General features: G+C 40.5%; 2 protein-coding genes across 2 annotated transcripts; one reads left to right on the forward strand and one right to left on the reverse strand.

Moving 5' to 3' along the window:
• Positions 1-7,393, reverse strand: ENKUR (enkurin, TRPC channel interacting protein). The gene is made up of 5 exons (XM_075211231.1): positions 7,201-7,393; positions 5,515-5,660; positions 4,715-4,968; positions 2,823-2,972; positions 1-405 (listed from the first exon to the last, which is right to left on the reverse strand). The coding sequence occupies exons 1-5, from the start codon at positions 7,272-7,274 to the stop codon at positions 235-237; spliced, it is 795 nt and encodes a 264-aa protein (XP_075067332.1). The 5' UTR covers positions 7,275-7,393; the 3' UTR covers positions 1-234.
• Positions 7,394-11,036: 3,643 nt separating this feature from the next.
• THNSL1 (threonine synthase like 1) lies at positions 11,037-19,458 on the forward strand. The gene is made up of 2 exons (XM_075211973.1): positions 11,037-11,141; positions 15,671-19,458. The coding sequence occupies exon 2, from the start codon at positions 15,731-15,733 to the stop codon at positions 17,930-17,932; it is 2,202 nt and encodes a 733-aa protein (XP_075068074.1). The 5' UTR covers positions 11,037-11,141; positions 15,671-15,730; the 3' UTR covers positions 17,933-19,458.
• The last annotated feature ends 319 nt before the right edge of the window (positions 19,459-19,777 follow it).

Consider the following 19,777-nt stretch of genomic DNA (forward strand, 5'->3'; position numbering starts at 1 on the left):
TTAACAATAAAGCTCAAGAGTTTATGTCCTTACCAGAATTGGATTCTTCCTCTATCTATAATTAAGCAATAAAACATCTGCATTATTTAAAATTACAGGGGGTGCTCTCTTATCATTTACTACGTAATATGAACAATAATAACAACAATAATATTTTAACAAGTAATGTATAATTTACTGAACACTGGAACTCTCTTATCTTATAAGCATACAGTAAATCAAGGTGCTATCTAGTTATTTGCAATGTATATTATCTTGTGTCTTCAATATGTATTCAATATCTCGCTCTAGTTGACTCATTTCGGCTTCCAGTCTCTCTTTGTGTGCCTTTTTGGTAGGAGTATCAATCACAACTGATAATAGTTGGTACTCATGGTGTAGCTCATCCCAGTTTTTCTTCAGTCCCTGCCACAAAAAAAGTTCAGAAGCCTTTAGTCTATAGTAAAGTTGACCATAAACATAGTTGAACAACTAAGTTCTATGCAGCTGAGTCTGCACCATGTTACAACATGTGAGGACCCTCAGGCTGGAATTACTGGGGAACGATTGAACAACGTGTTTTTCCAGCAAATAACTCCACTAGTTATTCTAGTTATTATTATTATTATTAATTTTTATTTATAGGACGCCACAAAGTGTCCGTAGCGCCGTACAAGGACAAACAATAGCACAGTACAAGGTGAAACTGCACAATACAATTAACAATAAGCACTATAACTCTGGGAGCTCACAGCACAGCTACAGAGAAAGGGTGAGGGTGAGGGAAAAAAAGCACCAGCTGGTAACCTGAGCCCAAAAAGATGGGCGCACCACTAATTCGCAGCGCTGTACAGAGAACTCACTCACATCAGTCCCTGCCCCATTGGAGCTTACAATCTAAATCTCCTAACATACACACACAGACCGAGAGAGACTAAGGGTAATTTAATAACAGCCAATTAACCTACTAGTATGTTTTTGGAGTGTGGGAGGAAACCGGAGCACCTGGAGGAAACCCACGCAAACATGGGAAGAACATACAAACTCTACACAGATAAGGCCATGGTCGGGAATCGAACTCATGACCCCAGTGCTGTGAAGCAGAAGTGCTAACCACTTCGCCACCGTGATGCCAATGTTAAGAGCCACTGAGGGGTGCAGAGAGAAGCGAGAGGAGTCAGAGGGCAGAGGGTCCAAGAGGAGGTGGGCTGAGTAGCTGGAGAGCAAAGTTAAAAGTGGTGGAAAGAGGAGGAGAGAAAGCCCTGCTCAAAGGAGCGTACAATCTAGTTACTCCAGTTCTTATTGTTACTCTTCTCCTGTCACACAAGAACATTCCAGCTCAACACGCTGCCTTCATTCTTCAATCAACCACAACATTCTGACTGGTAACGGCTTGTCATCATCATCATTATTTATTTATATAGCGCCACTAATTCCGCTGCGCTGTACAACCAAATAACGATTATTCCTGCTCTTATATTATCAGTCTGTAGTCTATATAAATATATGTTTACTATTGCAGGGGCTGCTAAAATCCATAATAATTATGTTAAAACCAAACAAAAAGAGAAAACACTATAGTGAAGATTTACCAGACCTTCTAAAAAGGAAAACTGGAGGTGTTGTGTACACTTTGTTTACAATCTTTATTAATTATACTTAAAATACTTTCTTTATTGCCATAAAATGGTTAAAATAAACACAATATTTAAAATAGATTGAAGAAATGAATGATATTGTGGTTAAAACTATTCTAACCTAATTGGTATATTAATGTCACATGTTGTTTGTCTTTTCCAACTATTTTGTATATCTAGGGGAATGACGGCTATTTTCCCAATATTGTAGCTTTGTGTATCCTCCTGTACTGCTCTTCTTATGTGGCTAAAAGGAGGGGATATCCAGTTGATAAGTTTCTCCTTTTATCACTTGTAGTATGCCTTATAGATTTATTGGCCAGTTATACTTACTTACCCTGAGCAGATTGATTTAGTATTCTACTGTCTATTGGTATATAGTTGCTACTAATTAGTGTTATGATTAACGGGGTGTTTGTAATGATAGCCAAGGAGTCCAGGATAGGTAAAGGCTATATCAGATTATTGCACAAATACTCAGTTGCAGAATATGATTGAGCAATGGAATAAACAAACACAATCCAGGAATAGCAGTTAGTAATCATAACACAGTCCAGGTATAAAAGAATCCGGGTGTGGCTGAATAGAAATAAATAAACAGTCGCTGAACATAAACTGGAAACAACAAACAATGACCAGCAAGGTGCATGGTGAGGGGCAGGAGTATATAGTCAGGGAAGCGGGTGCAGGGGATCCAACAGGAGAATGAGATTAACGCCTGCAGGTGAGGAGAAAATGTCCAAAGTCATAACAGCAGCACCTCTGGTAACCTAGAGGTACTGCAGGCCTGATACAGAATAAGGACAGAGTCCTAACAATTATTTGCTTTATTTCTATAAAATTGTGTCTTAGTTACTAAGTGTTTGTAACTTCAATTTCTTCTTCTATGAACGGTTATACCCCTTCTGGATATACAGGGCAGTCATCATTCCTTGTTCCCTAGGAGGATTGGTCTAATATTCTACTGGCAGAATTAGATGCTAATTTATCCAGAAGGGGTATAACAGATGATAGAAGGAGATGGGACTATTGCTGTGTAAAAAGGAGCCATTTACAGCTTGACTCTGTTTCTATTTTCTGCCACCAGTCTTAGGCCAGTGATACATGAGTATTCTGAGCGTCAGCATATCTCTGCCTACTGGAAACTGGTACTTACACTCTGCTTTGGCATCTACAATAACAGCACTGGTTAAAGTTCATCATTACCTCTAGTACACTCTGCCTCTCTTTCTGAAGGGAAAGCTGTTCCATGGCACCCATCTTAAATCGCTCTTTTACAGAAGCATCGTATTCCTCTTGAGCTCTCCTTACTTCTTCGTTTCTCTTTACCAGGTACTCAGGAGTAGAACCATAATCCTAGAGTCAAACATTCCATGATTCTTAATTATAATCTGATTACTGTAGGGTGTGATAGTTACAGGCTACACATAGTGGCCGTATACAACTACTATCACAATCCACTTGTATTCAAGCCATGATACCCCACTCCACATACTTTTTTGAGCTTGGTCACTTCCAAAACAATCATAATTCTTAATGTCTACACCATGCTTGCCAACTCTCCCCGAATGTCCGGGAGACTCCCGGATTCCGGGTTGGTCTCCCGGACTCCCGGGAGTGTATGGCAGTCTCCCGCATCTGCCCACTTCCTAGTGAAATGGGCAGAATTAGGTCCAAAATGCTGTGATTCTCAGGGAATGGCGTCATTTGGCCCAGCCCCCGTTGTAAAATGATGCGTTTGCGTCATTACATCACGGGGGGAGGGTCCAAAATGACGCGGATTTCGGAACCCTGCACGCCCACCTCCCCCCGGCAGCTCCCGAGCGCCAACTAGAAGAAGTTGACAAGTATGAACTACACCCTTATTCCAGGTGTATTAATATACACAGCAAATGTCATATTCCATTCAACCAACGATAACAGTAAATAATAATAATACTTCACACATTTTGCAGTTGACAGAGTCTCCCTAAGTTGATGGGAATGTACAGTAAGCTCCTCACCCCAAGGTCATACTTATACCACTGAACTGAAATGTGGAAAGACTGGGGCTCCAGGTTCTGGCCCGCAGTCCCCATATATAATTCCCCACTGACTGCATCCTACAACACTTTCAATCTATAATAAAGTTATTTATTAGAGCAGACTCAGGCTAAGGGCGGTTCTCTGACTGTTGTTGAACAATTTGTTTTGAGCGTGTTGGCTTCTATAGTTTGAGTTTTTTTAAGCTATTATAGTAACCAGCACATGGTTCCTGTACAAAGTATACTAACATCAGAACCGATTCAGAATATGTGATTGATATTCATGAAGCTGTATCCTAAGCATTAGGCCATCAAAGAGGACATTGTCATTGTGGAACTGCTCTAATAGTAGTTTTTACAGCCATCACGATGCTTCCTATATAGGTGAATGTTGTCACGATATAGGAATGCGGCTAACCTGCGGATATTGGCACTGCTACACCAGGAGGCGCGGAATCTAACACGCCGCTGGTCTTCACCAGGGACCCCCGCAAGGGAGTTTGGATTTTGCGGCAAACGACGTGCAGGTTGCAGCCCTCCCAGGAAGCTATCCACGAGATGGCGATGAATAGTCGTGGTCGTACAGGCCGAGGTCAGGAACCGTGCAGGCAAATGAAGTACCAAATCAGGAGACAGAGCGTAGTCAGCAAGCCAAGGGTCAAACTGGAGGATACAGTACAAATCCAGAGGGGTATCCAAGACAGGGTCAGAGAAAGCCGGGTCGCTACACATATAGTCAATCAGAAAGCAAAAATACATATGAAGTGCTGGAGGCTAGTAACCTAGTTGCTCTGGTACCCTAATGGTGCCAGAGCCTGCTATAAATAGGAGGAAGTAAGCCCTCATTGGTGGGCGGCGGTCAGAAGCGCTGACCGCCGACAGGAAGTCAGGGCACGCATCCTGTTGCCGTGGCAACGGACGCGCATGCGCCCTGACGACGGCCGGAAGGAGCGCAGAGGAGGCCAGCGAGGAGGCGCAAAGACGGCGCCTGGCAAATGTCATCTTTAGATTGTTGGTAACAGTCAACCCTAAACACAGTGTATAACTTATGTGTTTGGCTCTCAGCAATATTACCTTTTTCTTGATGTATTTAGGAACAAGTCCAGAAGCTTCAAGGAGATGTTTGTCCCCCTTTATGTTATCCACATAGATGGGTTGTGGCTTCTTAGGCACAGCAGTAACTGCCTTGGCCACATTGCTTGTGATGAAGCTTTTGTTAGTTTGCACTGCCATGATTGGCTGCTCTGTTCGGACTGGTACTGGGGGGCGTTTCTTATCTTCTGCCAAGCACCTTGGTGGTTTCCCTGTGGAGCCTAGTAAAGCACTTTCTTGTTGTTTACAAGAAAGTTAAATAGGTAATCAATGGTAAGTATTTTTATATTTTTATTTTACATGAATATTTCTGTTCCATATTGCAATAAATATTTGACATTAAATCTATTGTGTGGCTGTTTACAGTTTCCAAGAGTTACTCTTCTCTCCAGTGATTAAATAAATTAAAATAATTAATGTGGACAGTATATGAAACACTACATTGTTTTCCCCATTATTTTCTGTTTGGAATACAATGAGAGAAACTGCTCATTCGGAGAAGCCTTTTTTTTCTATCAATAATGCATTTAAGATTTGTGTAGAAATAGAATCAGTAAGGAGAGTAGCAGGTAAATAATATGTAAGGTTTTATTGTTACTGTCTTCAAAAGCTAAAATTTTAGGTGTAATTCTTCTTTAATACTGTCACAATTATGTGTAATATTGTTTAAAATATTAAGACTATTTCAGAAAAGTGCCATTCATGGGGTTGCAGCGACAGCTGTAGAGCCATTGGCTGCTTTCCCTGGTTGCAGGGAAAGCAGCCAATGGCAAAAGACTTACTTTGTGCCAGTATTGCTTCCCTTGTGTGTTTCAGTAGATATTGCTTTGGTGAGGGTACTTCTACTTTGGCTGTGCCCATGGTTTTGTGGTCAGTTTTATTCTTGTGCTCCTTGATTTTCAAAGACTGACTGAATTGTGAAACAGATCTGAACGGAGAAAAATATAGATAATAAAATACACTTCAATAAATGTAAGCTTCAGTCGTTACAGTCAATGTGGTTTAGTCCTGATGGTTTCACACAACTGGAATACAGGGTGACAGATATTAGGTATGCTCATACAAACAGCTGTCATCAGGGATTAATTCTTGAGTGGAAACAAAGGTGTTCCCAAAGTCACTCATAGTCACGATGAGGGGTTATCAGATTAGGTTCTGGAAATAGGGTAGGTAGAAAATAATTTTTGCTAGAGTTACAGAACCCATGATTACCACTGTAGTCCCTGGTACTCCAAAGTGATATTATAAGCTAGCCCAGTTGTCTTTTGTGAAGCCATTTGTTAAGCTGGATTCTACAGGTACACTATTTATCAAAATTGCATAAACCCTGAACTGAATATAAAACAGAATATTTTTGGAGTTATTACTGTAATTGGACCATGATGCATCAGTAATTGCTCTAATTGTGGTAACACAGTTACAGGGGCTATGTCGGTAGTGTTATTTTCATTGCAAATAGAGCTGCACTTCTGGTTCAGTGTTTCCTAATTATTTAGGTGTTACAGTTAGTAACCTAAGGATTGTTAATCACTTCTCGGCCTTTTGGCTAAGATCAAGTACATTTGTGGCAGAGCTGTACCTCTGGCCAGGGGCCGGGATTGCTGCTTTGAAAGCCCGGGACTAATGTGTCCCTGGAGTAGCGACCCGGGGTACCAAAAAAATCACAGGTCAGGAGCACCTTAAAACAGTTATACATGTGATTATGTTGGCACCATGCACATTATGACCACTTTCTCCATACACACCACCTCTATTCTTTGTTCTGACCTTTTGGCTGGGCGAGAATTTTTTTTAAAATAGCCCTGGGGCCGTAACCACTCGGCACTTTTTTATTTTTCTATATATTACACCTTTTGTTTGTCATTTTCACCTTTATGTTTTTTAAGCTTCACGGATTTTCGGGGTGTGGGTAGGCCCTTTTGGGCTCTGCATCCCCAAAGATCTAGGGGGACTGTGTGGCCATTAGGTTCCGACTAGAATGAACCCCATCATTGGGCCAGTTGTCGAGCCCTGGGTGAAGCCTCGGTGGATATCAGGGACTAAAAGGGCCCCCGTAGACTTTCGGCAAAGGGGTTCTGAAGACCTTTGCCCCCTAAGGGTCCTTTTGGATCTGGAGGTCGGGGACTAGGGCCTTTTTTTTTTAGAGGAGGGCCATGTATCGCAGCCTTGTGCACGTTTTTTAAGTTTTCACTTATTTTTTCGAGCACTAGGGCACAAAAGCACTGTTCCCGGGCTTTCAATGAAAAAAAAGGATTGTTAATCCTATTATACCTGTATTAGTTGTATTAACCGTTAGTATTCATTAATATCTACCATGAAAATGCAAATTAGTCACTTCTGGCAGCGACGGTTTAGTTATGTGCAGTGATTTTTTATTTGTATTTCTACACAACACAATCTATAGAAATGCACAGAAATACAATGTAATAGCTTCCTAAAACCCATAACATTCATTGCCAAAAACTCACTTTGGCGCCTTGGGTACTTTAACCTCTTCCCTGGGAATGAGGTTATAAATACTCTCATCAGGAATTTCCTCCATTTTATGAACTGTTCTTTAACTAGAATAAACAAAATGCTCCCAGTAGCTCTGTGGTTGCTGTGTCTGGGGGTGTCAGTGACTCTCTGGGGGACAGCGCTAGTCTACTGATGTCCATACCGTTACCATGGCAACCTATTTTTTTTTTTTTTTTTTTTTTTTGTTATTATTAGCTTTATTTAGAGGGTTCAAATTACACAACCATAAGCACTTGTATAAAGTTGTTAAGTTCGCTGGACATTTAGCATGTGACAATATTTCTGCTGGTCCCACTACCTCGTGCAGTTCTTAGCATTCATTCTTATACTAAGGGGGAAATTCAATTCAGCGTGAAGTGTCTCCGTAACCGTTCAAGACACTTTTTGTGCGCATATTTTTAGAGAAGTCTTCGCTGATTTTTCCTCGTGCCCAATAGAGATGCGAGGAAAAATGAGCAGAGATTTTTACTGTACTAATGCTAGAAAAAATCGCGGCTAATTGAATTCCCCCCTATAAGCTGTAACAAAGAAAATAACTAAAATACAAAATCATTGTTAATGCCTGATCACGCTGGGATTTGCAGGGGGCTTGCTTTTAAAATATATACAATTTTATTTAAAAAAAAGAACACAAACCAAAAAAACTGACATACATGGTAGTATCTTTACTGTTGAGTTATTTAGCTGAATACTATAGCAGTGGCAGGATGGTCCAGGTGTCTTTATGAAAGGGCAAAAAGCCCTATGTCCAGTGAAAATGGGTGTTTTCACCATCGATAAAGCTACGACCTGTACATCAAAGGGTTTTCACTGGCAGTAGCTTCATAATGCAAAGCATGGGGAAGCCTATTTACCAAACAGCAGTAAATGTATCACCTCAGTACTTGTTCTGCTATCGCCAAAGAACATTTTATTTTTCTTATAGTTATTTTTTAAATTATTATTAGTGGATCTGAAAGCTCAAGTCCTGGCTTTCAGTTCTACTCCACATGTGTGAACCGGCTTTACAGGTTAAGCCTGATCTTATCCCCTGAGACTGGGCTGGAGAAGCAGTTAGTTAACCCTTACAGTTCTTAGCCGAGGCAGCTGAGTATTCTACAGCCGCACTGGTTTTATTTTTTGCGGCAATAGGTGATTTTTTTTATTACTTTGACGAGTGGCTATAAAAAAAATTAGCCTTATTGCAGCAGATTAGTAAATGGGACCCTTGGACACTACTCAGTTCCTGTACATGGCTCCCCCAGAGTTGCCAACATCAGAAATTAATTTTCGGGGCTTAAGCACTTACAGAGTTGTCATCTGCCTGGTTAGGGAGGTCCTAACAGTTTTCTAAATCACTGTCCACATTCCAAGGAGACAGATAACCAGATGCAGAACGTTCAAAAACCACACTCAGGTACAGAAGCATTTTGCCTGTTTCAATGTCAGCTACAAGACAGCCAGTTGTAAGTGCCTGGGACTCTCTTCATCTGCTGCCCTATCGTCTAACCCACCAGGTGTCGTTACGCCATATATTGTTTGCCCTGGATCCTGCCAGAGACAAACCTGTTAAACCTGGGACTGTCCCCAGAAACAAGGGAAATAGAGGTTTTGTTAATATTCTGTGAATGCATCTACAATGCAAGAAGGGTTATATTCCGTGTGGCCTTGTTGGGTTCTAATGCCATAAACTAACGCGATAACTTGCTGCACACCAGTCTTGGAACGAATATTTACCCGCTTTGTTATTCTTAGCATTGTACTGTTGCTTTTTTTCTATAATGTGACATCAACAGTGATACCTTGACCTGTCTCTCTTTTCAGTTTACCGCCCACCTGAATAACTTAACATCTCATTAATACTATATAAGCACACTCAGTCATGAACCTAGAGATGAATTTTCCCAAATTTGTTGTGTGAAGTTTCACATAATCATCACCATCAGCATCATTTATTTATATAGCGCCACTAATATCAATGAAATGGAGGGTTATTTATTTATTTACATATTGGGATCTGAACCCTGTGTGCTACTAACTACAGTGTTTGCAGAAGAAATAACATCAATTAACTTGAAAATAATCAAGGAATATCATTTTAAGTAATTTTAATCACTAGATGTAATTAATCAGAGACTATTAACATTTAGCTTAACAAATGATCACAACTAGAATTTGTATATCCTGTACAGATGAATGTTTGGTGATGGACTATGTGCTATCAAGTCATATACTAATAAAATATTGGGAAGCTGTGCATTAAAGCTGGTGTTTTTCTAGTGCAGTGTAGACCTGTGCTGTCCACCTGGCACCCAACGTATCAGATTAGGTCCTCCCAGACTTTTTTTGTGACCCCCATCATCCCTAACAATTTTCATACATTCTATTGTATGACATCATTTTTAAGGCGCACATTATTGAAATCAACTTTCATCTCCTGCTTGCCTGTGTGTGCCCTGTTATTAGCCAATCAAATCATCAGAATGGATCAGGGTCTCTAAACAGCACATAGTAGTAGCGGAGGCAGAACTAGCGAGTGCAGGGAGGCGGGGAGGAAGGAACCGGGGCCCCCAACCCTCTGCATCTTCCATGCAGCGGGCCCCATTATCTCGATGGGCCCCAGTGTACTGAACCTGCTGCACCAATGGTAGTTTCGCCAATGAGTAGTAGTTACCAGGCGTCTGTCACACTGATGCAGAAAAATTGTGGTGTCAAACATACTTCTGCATCGTTATAAGTACATACACCCAACTTATTTGAATAGTATTTTTGGTCCACGATAGTTCTAACATTTATGCAGCCTTGTTCGTGTACATACTTGGAAAGCACTGTATCAGAAAATGAACGCAAACACCTGATTGATTGCTTTTTTGCTGTTACTTGTGTCTTGCCTTTGTCTTCATAAATGACTCCCATTATGACAAACAATAGAGTGTTTGATGGTTTTCAGGGAAAGTGAGGACCCTGAAAAAGCGGTAGAGTGGAGTATGTGGCCAGTGTGGCAGCCATGTAAAAAAAAAATAATCTTTAAATAAATATGATGAAACTTGTGATTCAAAGTTAAACTATAAATCTGAGAAGGTGCACTGCTGGGCAAATGAATGTAAAAAAGTGGAACAGGTTACAAAAAGTTTGCAGCGGTTACTTATTTACCTCAATGTAATCATTTAGTTGCACATTTTGCAATAACTATAGATTAGGATGCTGTCACACATATTATTTCCCTCCAGAAAAATGCTTTTTTGTTGTGGTATTAGAATTCTTCTTTATTTTGTGTTTAAATTAAGGTCATGCGAGTATATTGCACCCTGAGTGGCATATTCAATTGTTGGGTTTCCCCACTGCGTTAAAGGTATTACCGTTATTACGGTAATACTAAGCCGTATTTCAGCTGGCAGCTCCCGGAGCCGCCAGCTGAAATCCAGCGTGAAAGGTACCGTAATAACGGTATTTATGCGCACTATTGCCGTAATGATGGTAATAGAGCGCAAGTCGCGTTACTTTTGCCAGTAACGCTAACAATTGAATATGCCCCTTAAAATACTGCAATGTTTCAGGGCTATAAGAAAAAATGCAGAAGCAAAACAAGCCCATAAAACTGTGAAGAGCTGAAAAGTAAATGTGTACAGACAGTAACTCCAAAAGCAAAACCAATAGGACAACTTCTTAAACAGTTTTTTTATACCATTTTTATTTTAAAGCCAGGATAACAAAAACCCACTGTGAAACTTGCTGGCTTTACGTTGCAGTGATAATCACGTGTGAGGCTAATACAGAGCCACTGCTCTTTTAAGACATGTCAGGGAAGTGAAGCATGCTGGGAAGGTTTCTCTAGCAGGGACGGAGGAGGCCAGTGAGCAGGCTGAGTACTGCAGCTGTCACTGCACACGTAGTCCCCCCATCAGGTGTGCAGGTAAGGTGTATACAGTCATTTTATAGCGGACTTTGATAGACAGTAGAAGCCTTTTGTGATTTCATTGAGCTACAATCTGAGGACGTGCATGTGCTAATTGAGGGTGTGGTTTATATTTTTTGTGCAACACAAATAGGATGTGAATGTAAACACACATAGGATGTGAATGTAAACACACACACACACACACACACACACACACACACACACACACACACACACACACACACACACACACACACACACACACACACACACACACACACACACACACACACACACACACACACACACACACACACACACACACAATCTCCACCTATGTACACCAGCAGAGCCCATCATTATAAAAGCAGTGGCACAAAACATCAAGCTACCAATGTATTATATCTGCAGTGATCACTATTGTACCAAAAGTTTCCAGTATTATGAAATCAGATATCCCACCATTATATAAATAGTACCCATCAATATATTAAGGTTCACTTTTTTTCGTCGATATTAAGATATGGTAAAAAACACAAAAAAAAGTGAAAAATAATATTATTTTATGCATTTCACAAGTAGGGGCCTAAGGGACGGATTTATCAAATGGTGAAAAGTGTTAGGGTTTTTTTTTCTGATTTTTTTTTTTTCCTATAACATTGCTGCTGATGGCGATAACCACGCTGGATTTAAGTATCGTGGGCTCTTGCCAGCGAAGGTACTACGGAGGAGCCTATTCATCAATAAGTGTTGCGTTCAGAAGTAGGACCTCAAAAAGAGAGAGAAAGTAGGTAATAAAGAGTTGATTGGGAAAAGCACAAGAGATACAGATAAGAAAAGCGTAACTATATGTTTATCAATAGCCCAAACCACCCCAGCGTTAAATTAAAGGTCCTGTCACCTTACCTTAAATTAATAGGCCCCACTATTAAATAGCCCCACCATCACCCCAGAAAGAAATAGCACCCATTAAATAATTAGCCCCCACCATTAAATAGCCTACCTCCGACACTATATGAAGACCCCCCCCCCCTTCCCTCACACATTATATTAACATACTCCCCCCCTTACCCCCCCTGCCCTCCTCCACATAGACATTATGCTGACATGTCCCCTACTACACACACAATATGCATATCTCACACATGTTAGGCTGCCATGTCCCGTCCCCCCACGCATTATGCTGCCATGTTGTCCCCTCCCTCCACACACACACATTATTCTGCCATGCCCCCCTCACACATACACATCTATTATGCTGCCATGTTTCCCCCCCACACATGCACATACATTATGCTGCCATGTCCCCGCCCCCCACACATACACATACATTATGCTGCCATGTCCCCGCCCCCCACATACACATATACACATATATTATGCTGCCATGTCCCGGGGGCCAGACAGACAGACAGCGTTTTAACTACACCTCACAGGTTCAACTCCTGATTAGGTAGCAACTAGCTAGCTGACTGGAAGATCACAAATGGGCCTAATGAAAAGGAGCCTGCCCTCCTCTTTCCATTCATAACCCCAGGGACCCTTACACTGACTCTTTCTACAGCTGAAAACAATCATTGGGAATGACTTTCTCAACCACGAGCAATCTCCCCGGGGTTTTTAAACACATAAGACAGAAACCTGGGGCACACATATCTGCCCTCAACAAGTTCCCTGGTGCTTCTATCCAAAAATAAATAAATTATATATTTTAGTAGGCGAGGCTTAGCTCTTACTGGTAATATACGTAAGGTCCATTGGAAGAGGTTGAAGAACCACTGGCCTACCAGTATTGAATGTGTATCCAGGACCTGTAGTAAAAAGCTGGGGTTTTATAGGAGTCTGCAATTGGGGAGAATCTCTTCAAGTTGTTATTGGTTAATATAAGTATAGTAAATCAGGCCAATTAATCGCCTTCACATTAAAAGTTGGCTGATGCAATATTCAGGACGGGGCAGCTCAAAGAATTCCTTAAATTCTGTATATGAGAAAAAGACTCCAGACTACATTGTTGAGTCTTATGTGTTGCAAATACTATGTTTTTGTAACTTCCGTAAGTCGGACATGGATCACAATGATGCACTAAACCTTGTATGGGGTCAGTGATGCTAACTGTAAGCTTGGGTGGGGAGAGGTATCTGACTGGTTACTAGAAAATATTAACTCTGTTACACAAGACAAAAGCCAATATAATTGTTAGATAAGGTCCCAGAACATCTGCTGTATTTAAAGTAAGCAAGAGGACAGTTTTAGGGGCCATTGTTAACACAGGAGGGCACATATGAAATGTGCAGCAAAGCATTAGATGCATTACATGACTTCATAGATTGTTAGAATTCCACACTGCCATCCGAATCACTAGGAAGAAGCAAAATCGTCCTGGTCATCAGGGCTGCATGTAATCCCATGCTAAATAGTGTGCTACTTAATTAAATACAAAAGATTTTTCCATTATAAATATTGTATACAATATAATGAGGGCTTTACTACTGCATAATATAACTTTATTTATGCAATAAACTATCATTTGTAAACAAAAATGCAGAAACATATAATAGTTCCCACTGTGTTTTCGGAACAATATTCCATTGGGAGGAAGAGCTGGCGTTAGCATTAAATGCAAGCAATTTCTGACTGTACAGTCGTCTGTTAGTTTGGGACATACTGGGCACATCTCCAGGTATCTGTGACATTGTAGTACTGCTAATTACTGACTGGAAACCATTTTAACCTCTCAGTTCCCATCCGGAAAATATTGTACAATGAATCTCCTTGGTGACCATGTCGTGTACATCTACGAGACATGGTCACCCGGTAAAATTAGTTTTTTTTTGTTTTTGTTTTGTTTTAACACCTTGCAGGTATGCACAATAAATGAGCATACTATTTTCAGTCGTTTTGGTACCACAAATGCAGCGACACTGGGCTAATTGCCTGTGTCACTTTGGATATTGCTATATCTTTGCATGACACTTCTAACAATCCTTGTTAAACATGCATTGTACATTTGGATTGTGTTCTATTGCTTGCAACACTTATGGCCACTGTAGGCATCCCAGATTATTTTAATTAAATGACACAATATGTACAAACGTGCTCTTGCTCATATTAAATTACTAGTGGTCATTTTCCGGACACAGTTTAGAAAATTGGAGGTAATGTTTGCTTTGCATGTGTACAATGTCAACCTTTCTTCTCATTGTCGTCCTCCTCTCTCCTCTGTCTTCCTCCTCTCTCTAGTCCTAGACAAGCATTTACAATTTTTCATCATATGTGTATAGAATAATAGTCTTGTTAAGGCAGTTCATTAAGGGAAGTTGAAATATCTGATAGGTAAGCACTTACTAGAAATAAAAATAACAATATGCAACTTTTAAAGCCTGCCCATAGCAAAGCTTTTGAAATTCATGCATCCCAACATTCCCATTCAAAAATTGGGACAATAGTTCCTGCACCCAATCCATCTGGACATGCCCATAATTAGCCCCCACCCCTGTAAGTCATTTCTTCCCCACAGCCCTCTGCTATAATTCAACTACCCCCTGTAAATCATTCTCCCCACTCTTGTAAATTATGCTTCTACCTTCCCAGTCGCTTCCTACTTTCTACACAAGTGACAAACAGAGGATGGGATGTCCCTGATATCTCACACTATGCTGCTGCTTCAGTCATAGATGTTCTGTGCTGCACAGTGATTACGTCATCCGGGTGCCCTGCTCACAGCCATCAATGACACCAAGCAGTAGTATGGTGGCTTAGTGGTTAGCACTTCTGCCTCACAGTGGCGTTATATAAATAGGTGATATGGTGTGTGATACCAAGGACATCCCACCTCTAACCACTACTTGTATAGGAGATACGACTGAATTTCATGGGAAGGGGAGAGAGCAGGAAGGCATGCAGATTTTTTTTTTTTTCCCTGTCAGAACATACCTCTGGGGCAGTAAAAGGATTTTCCCTGCGAGTTAAAGTATTTGACTGCCATTTGGAAGTGTTAAGCAGTTACTTCAAAAACATACTAGTAGGTTAATTGGCTGCTATCAAATTGACCTTTGTCTATCTCTCTGTGTGGTGTGTTAGGGAATTTAGACTGTAAGCTCTGTTGTGGCAGGGACTGATGTGAGGTGAGCTCTCTGTACAGCGCTGCGGAATTAGTGGTGCTATATAAATAACTGATGATGATGATTTCCCACCCTGCACCAAAATCCCAATAAAACATATGCTCACTTATTTTGGTTCTTCTCTGTTGTAGTCACATGACACTGTTGATTCCTTACAGGTCTTTTAACCTGATGTTGCTGCATACATTATACCAAGGCTGAAAGATAAGGACATATGCAGTATTAAAAAGGAACAGCATAATAAAGATATGGAAATGATTTTTATTTTTAACACTTAATTCTGTTGGGATGCTGTTCTTGAACTAAGTTTATGGAATCTATTGATCTTTGATTCACTGCACTACTATTAACAACTTTACATGTGTGTTTGAAGTATATCATATATGCAATTATTAAAGTGTTAAAATTGTTTTTCTTTTTCAGTAAGCTCTTCAAATGAATGTGACAGCAAAAGATGCATTGAGTTGAAATACATTGAAACTAATGCCCAGTGGCTTTCTCTGCAGTCTACAGTCCACAAATACAATGTCTAAGTTACTGTTTTCAAAATCCTTGGTTCATTCCAAGCTAAGGAAATTATGGTTTTCAACTCTGAGCTCACTTGTAGGTGAGAAAAATCTTCTCCTGATGGGACCTCCAGGGTCTGGGAAGACCTCAGTTGGCAGAGTACTTGGTCATAAGCTGGGTTGCCCCGTTATAGACGTGGATGATGATGTCCTTGAAAGAAACTGGAACATGAGTGTTTCCAGTATGTTGCAGAATGTTGGCGATGAGCAATTTTTAGAAGAGGAAGGAAAAGCCCTTTTAAAGTTTTCAGCATCTGGAAGTGTAATTTCCCTTACGGGGTCCAACCCTCTTCATGCCAGAAGCATGGAGCACACAAAGAAAAATGGAATAGTTGTTTATCTTGATGTCCACTTAGAGGATATAATAGAGAGGCTTGAAAGAATGAAAGTGGATCGCATTGTTGGCCAAAGGTCCGGCATTTCAATGGGTGACATACTTAAGAAAAGGAAGCATTTTTATAAAAAGTGGCATGATGTGCGTGTATTTTGTCAGACAGGCGATTGTATAGAAGTTGTGGCTGACAAAGTAATTGATGCAGTTAAAAGATATCAGAATGTAGAATCTGAAACCTTTGTTTCTACAAGATGTGATGCCTCTAAAGTAGACACAAACAAAAGCCCTTCAAAATTCTTCAGTGATGTAGTTATTGAAGGTTTAGCCACTGATGGTGGTCTTTATGTTCCTGAAAAGGGTTTACCAAAACTCACCCCTGGTGAATGGGGAAGACTAGTAACAGCATCTTATGCTGAGAGGGCACAGATCATTTTGGAAAAATGTATACACCCAACTGATGTCCCACCTGTAGTCTTAGGAGAAATTATTGAAAAAGCATATGGTGAAAATTTTGCTTGTAATAATATTGCTCCAATCAGACATTTGTCGGGCAATCAGTTCATCCTTGAACTCTTTCATGGGCCAACAGCTTCCTTCAAAGACTTGGCATTGCAGTTTATGCCTCACCTGTTTGCCTATTGTATTCCCAAAGTGTGTAACTATCTAGTCTTAGTAGCTACTTCTGGAGACACCGGAAGTGCTGTCCTGGATGGATTCGGCCGCCTCAGTGACCTTGACAAGCGCAGAATTGCTGTGTTTTGTCTGTACCCTGAAAATGGAATAAGCCAAGTGCAAAAATCACAAATTATTGCCTGCCAGGGAGAGAACGGATTGGCGTTGGGAGTCAATTCTGATTTCGACTTTTGTCAGAATGCTATAAAAGAGATGTTTACCAATCCTGAGTACACTGGTTTCCTTACAGCTGAATATGGGACAACTCTAAGTACAGCTAATTCCATCAACTGGGCCAGATTGCTTCCTCAGGTCGTCTACCATGCATCTGCATATCTTGATCTGGTTAGCCAAGGTGTTATTACTTTTGGGAGCCCGGTTGATGTATGTATTCCCACAGGAAACTTTGGCAACATACTGGCTGCACTTTATGCTAAACAAATGGGAGTTCCCATAAGAAAACTCATCTGTGCATCTAATCAAAACAATGTTTTGACTGATTTTATAACAACTGGACTATATGATCTCAGGGAGCGGAAGTTGCAACAATCCTACTCCCCGGCCATCGATATCCTTAAATCTTCCAATTTAGAACGGTATATACATCTTATAACAAAAAATGGTCACCTTGTTAATGAGCTGTATAGTCAGTTACAGAGTGAAGGTTGTTTTCAGTTGGCGGGTTACTTACTCCACCATATACAGCAGGACCTGGTTGGTGACTGGTGCTCGGAAACGGACTGCTTATCGGCAATCTACTCTGTTTATGATGCAACGGGTTACATTCTGGACCCACACACAGCTATAGCCAAAGTAGTTGCAGATAGGGTGCAGGACCGTGCTTGTCCAGTTATCATATCATCTACAGCTCATTATTCCAAGTTTGCACCTGTTATTTTGCAAGCTTTGAGGATTGAAGACATTAAGAGAAGTCCATTAAGTCAGTTGCATATGTTAAATGCCTTACACCCCTTGCCTCCTGCTCACACATCTCTGTTAGGGATGCTTAAAGAGCGAGAAATTCACAAGAGCCATATCTGCGAGGACGATCCAAGCCATATTATGAACCATGTAGAAAATTGCCTACAAAATGTATTTTTGAAAGGTCATTAAATTCATTAAAGGGTGGGACTGTTAAATCTTTCAAAAGCCAGACATTTGATGAGGAAAGAAAAAATTAGAAAATGCGTTCTACCAATAAAGAAAATGACTAACATTGTAGCTCAGTCTAAAATGAGAGAAAATTACTAATTTGTGGCTTGATTTAAGTTAAATTTAAAAATCCAACTTTTTTGCTCTTAAATTATTTTGAGTTGCATGTACCTAAACATACGTGCAACTTTAAATCTAGCTTAAAAGTTACCATCTTTATCATCAACATTTGCACTATACGGCTTCTAAAAGGCATATTTTAGAAGCAAGCAAGTCAAAATCTAATGTATATCTAAGGGTTATAGTTAACTTATGTCTGCACATCCTTACAGTTCTGAATTTACATATAACCCCCTGGTCAACATACCTACTACAATGGGTAGCTAGTGTAAGATACGCTCATCTTATAATATGAGTGTAAGTTGTGGGCAGTGTGACATATCTACAAGTTGCATATCTTAAATGTGCAAATTTACTTGTTGCCAACTAAAGCAGGCCCGTCATGTGTTTTGCTCAGTGTTGCATATAAAATTTTGATTAAGAGATCTTTGAGGAAATTATCTCAAACAGTTTGATCCTCACTTGCAGATTCATTAGAGCAATTGGTTGACAAGATAGTCATGTGACTTGCACAGCACTGTACTGTTGACAGCTGAGTTGGTTTCAAGTCTGCAGGTTAAAGGAACAGTAATGCCAGCAAAAGTACATAGATATAGCGTGGCAATAAGTTCAGCTAGTCCATGGTTTCCCAAATCCTATCCAACAGTTCATGTTTTCCAGGTCACAAATGAAATCATTAGGACCACCTCAGGATCTTTTAAAATGTGTCGTCAGTAATGAACACACATGTGCTCCAGCAACCAGATATGGAAAACCTGCACTGTTGGGGCTCCCTGAGGACTCGATTTGGGAATCCCTGCACTAATCTGTGACATGATAAGTGTATCTACAGTTGGTGGGCAGAGCCAATGTCCGCAGTGAGAGCTGGTTGTAGTGAGCAGCTGATGACGAGATGGAAGATAACAGTAGTGATAGGAAAAGGTGTTGAGAATACTTGCAAAAAGATGTGTTCCATAGTTGCAAGAGTTATAACAGATAATTAATCCAGGTAATCCAAAACCGTCCAAGGAAGGCAGCGGGTGGAGAACTGCCACTAGTAATACACTGAGACTTGTAGGAAAACATGTAATGTCACTGCTTAATAACTGGCAGCAGCTGATGTTTCCTTTTGGGTCTTTTATGTTGCTATGATTGTGGCCTGTAAATGAGCTGTAGGCATAGTACTAACGTATTGCAGTCAAAACAACATTTGCTACCTGTATTGACCGGAAGTGTCATTAGTCACCCAGACAAAATGATTGTAATTGGCTGTGTGGCTAAAGGTACTCCCAGTCAGTTATATATAGAATTTCCTAACTATGATGGAAAGAAGACTGTTTGTTTGTTTAATTTTCAAGTGAAGAAATTAAAGTTCATTTGAACAAAAATGTGTGTTTTATTTTTAATATATTAAGCAGGGGTCATTATTAAGAAACATGGTGATCACTATAGCAAGCCAGATCAGTTGCCTTGTCACGGTGGTCAGGGTTATCTCTGTCAGGCAGCAGCGGGTTGCATCTTGATGTGCTATGTGATCACCTCTGTATACCTAATTTATACTTGTGTTCTTTCCCTGTCAAGGAATCATGAGTTGCGCTCTATTGTGCCCAGGAACCTTTGATCACTGCTACCTGTCAGATCGTGTAACAGACATTGCCTCCTGGCATTAGCTTACAGTATGTGCCTTATGTGTTTGTTTGGCGGTAG

The sequence above is a fragment of the Mixophyes fleayi genome, chromosome 5, assembly GCF_038048845.1.
Source record: "Mixophyes fleayi isolate aMixFle1 chromosome 5, aMixFle1.hap1, whole genome shotgun sequence".
In the NCBI taxonomy this organism is placed as follows: Eukaryota; Metazoa; Chordata; class Amphibia; order Anura; family Limnodynastidae; genus Mixophyes; species Mixophyes fleayi.

What these genes read in the sequence shown, in the direction of transcription:
- ENKUR (XM_075211231.1), bottom strand. Translation starts at nt 7,274, where the DNA reads ATGGAGGAAATTCCTGATGAGAGTATTTATAACCTCATTCCCAGGGAA. An exon ending in CTAAATACATCAAGAAAAAG is followed by an intron (nt 2,973 to 4,714) that starts GTAATATTGCTG and finishes GTTTGACTCTAG; the next exon opens with GATTATGGTTCTACTCCTGA. An exon ending in AGAGGCAGAGTGTACTAGAG is followed by an intron (nt 406 to 2,822) that starts GTAATGATGAAC and finishes TTTTTGTGGCAG; the next exon opens with GGACTGAAGAAAAACTGGGA.
- THNSL1 (XM_075211973.1), top strand. Translation starts at nt 15,731, where the DNA reads ATGCCCAGTGGCTTTCTCTGCAGTCTACAGTCCACAAATACAATGTCT.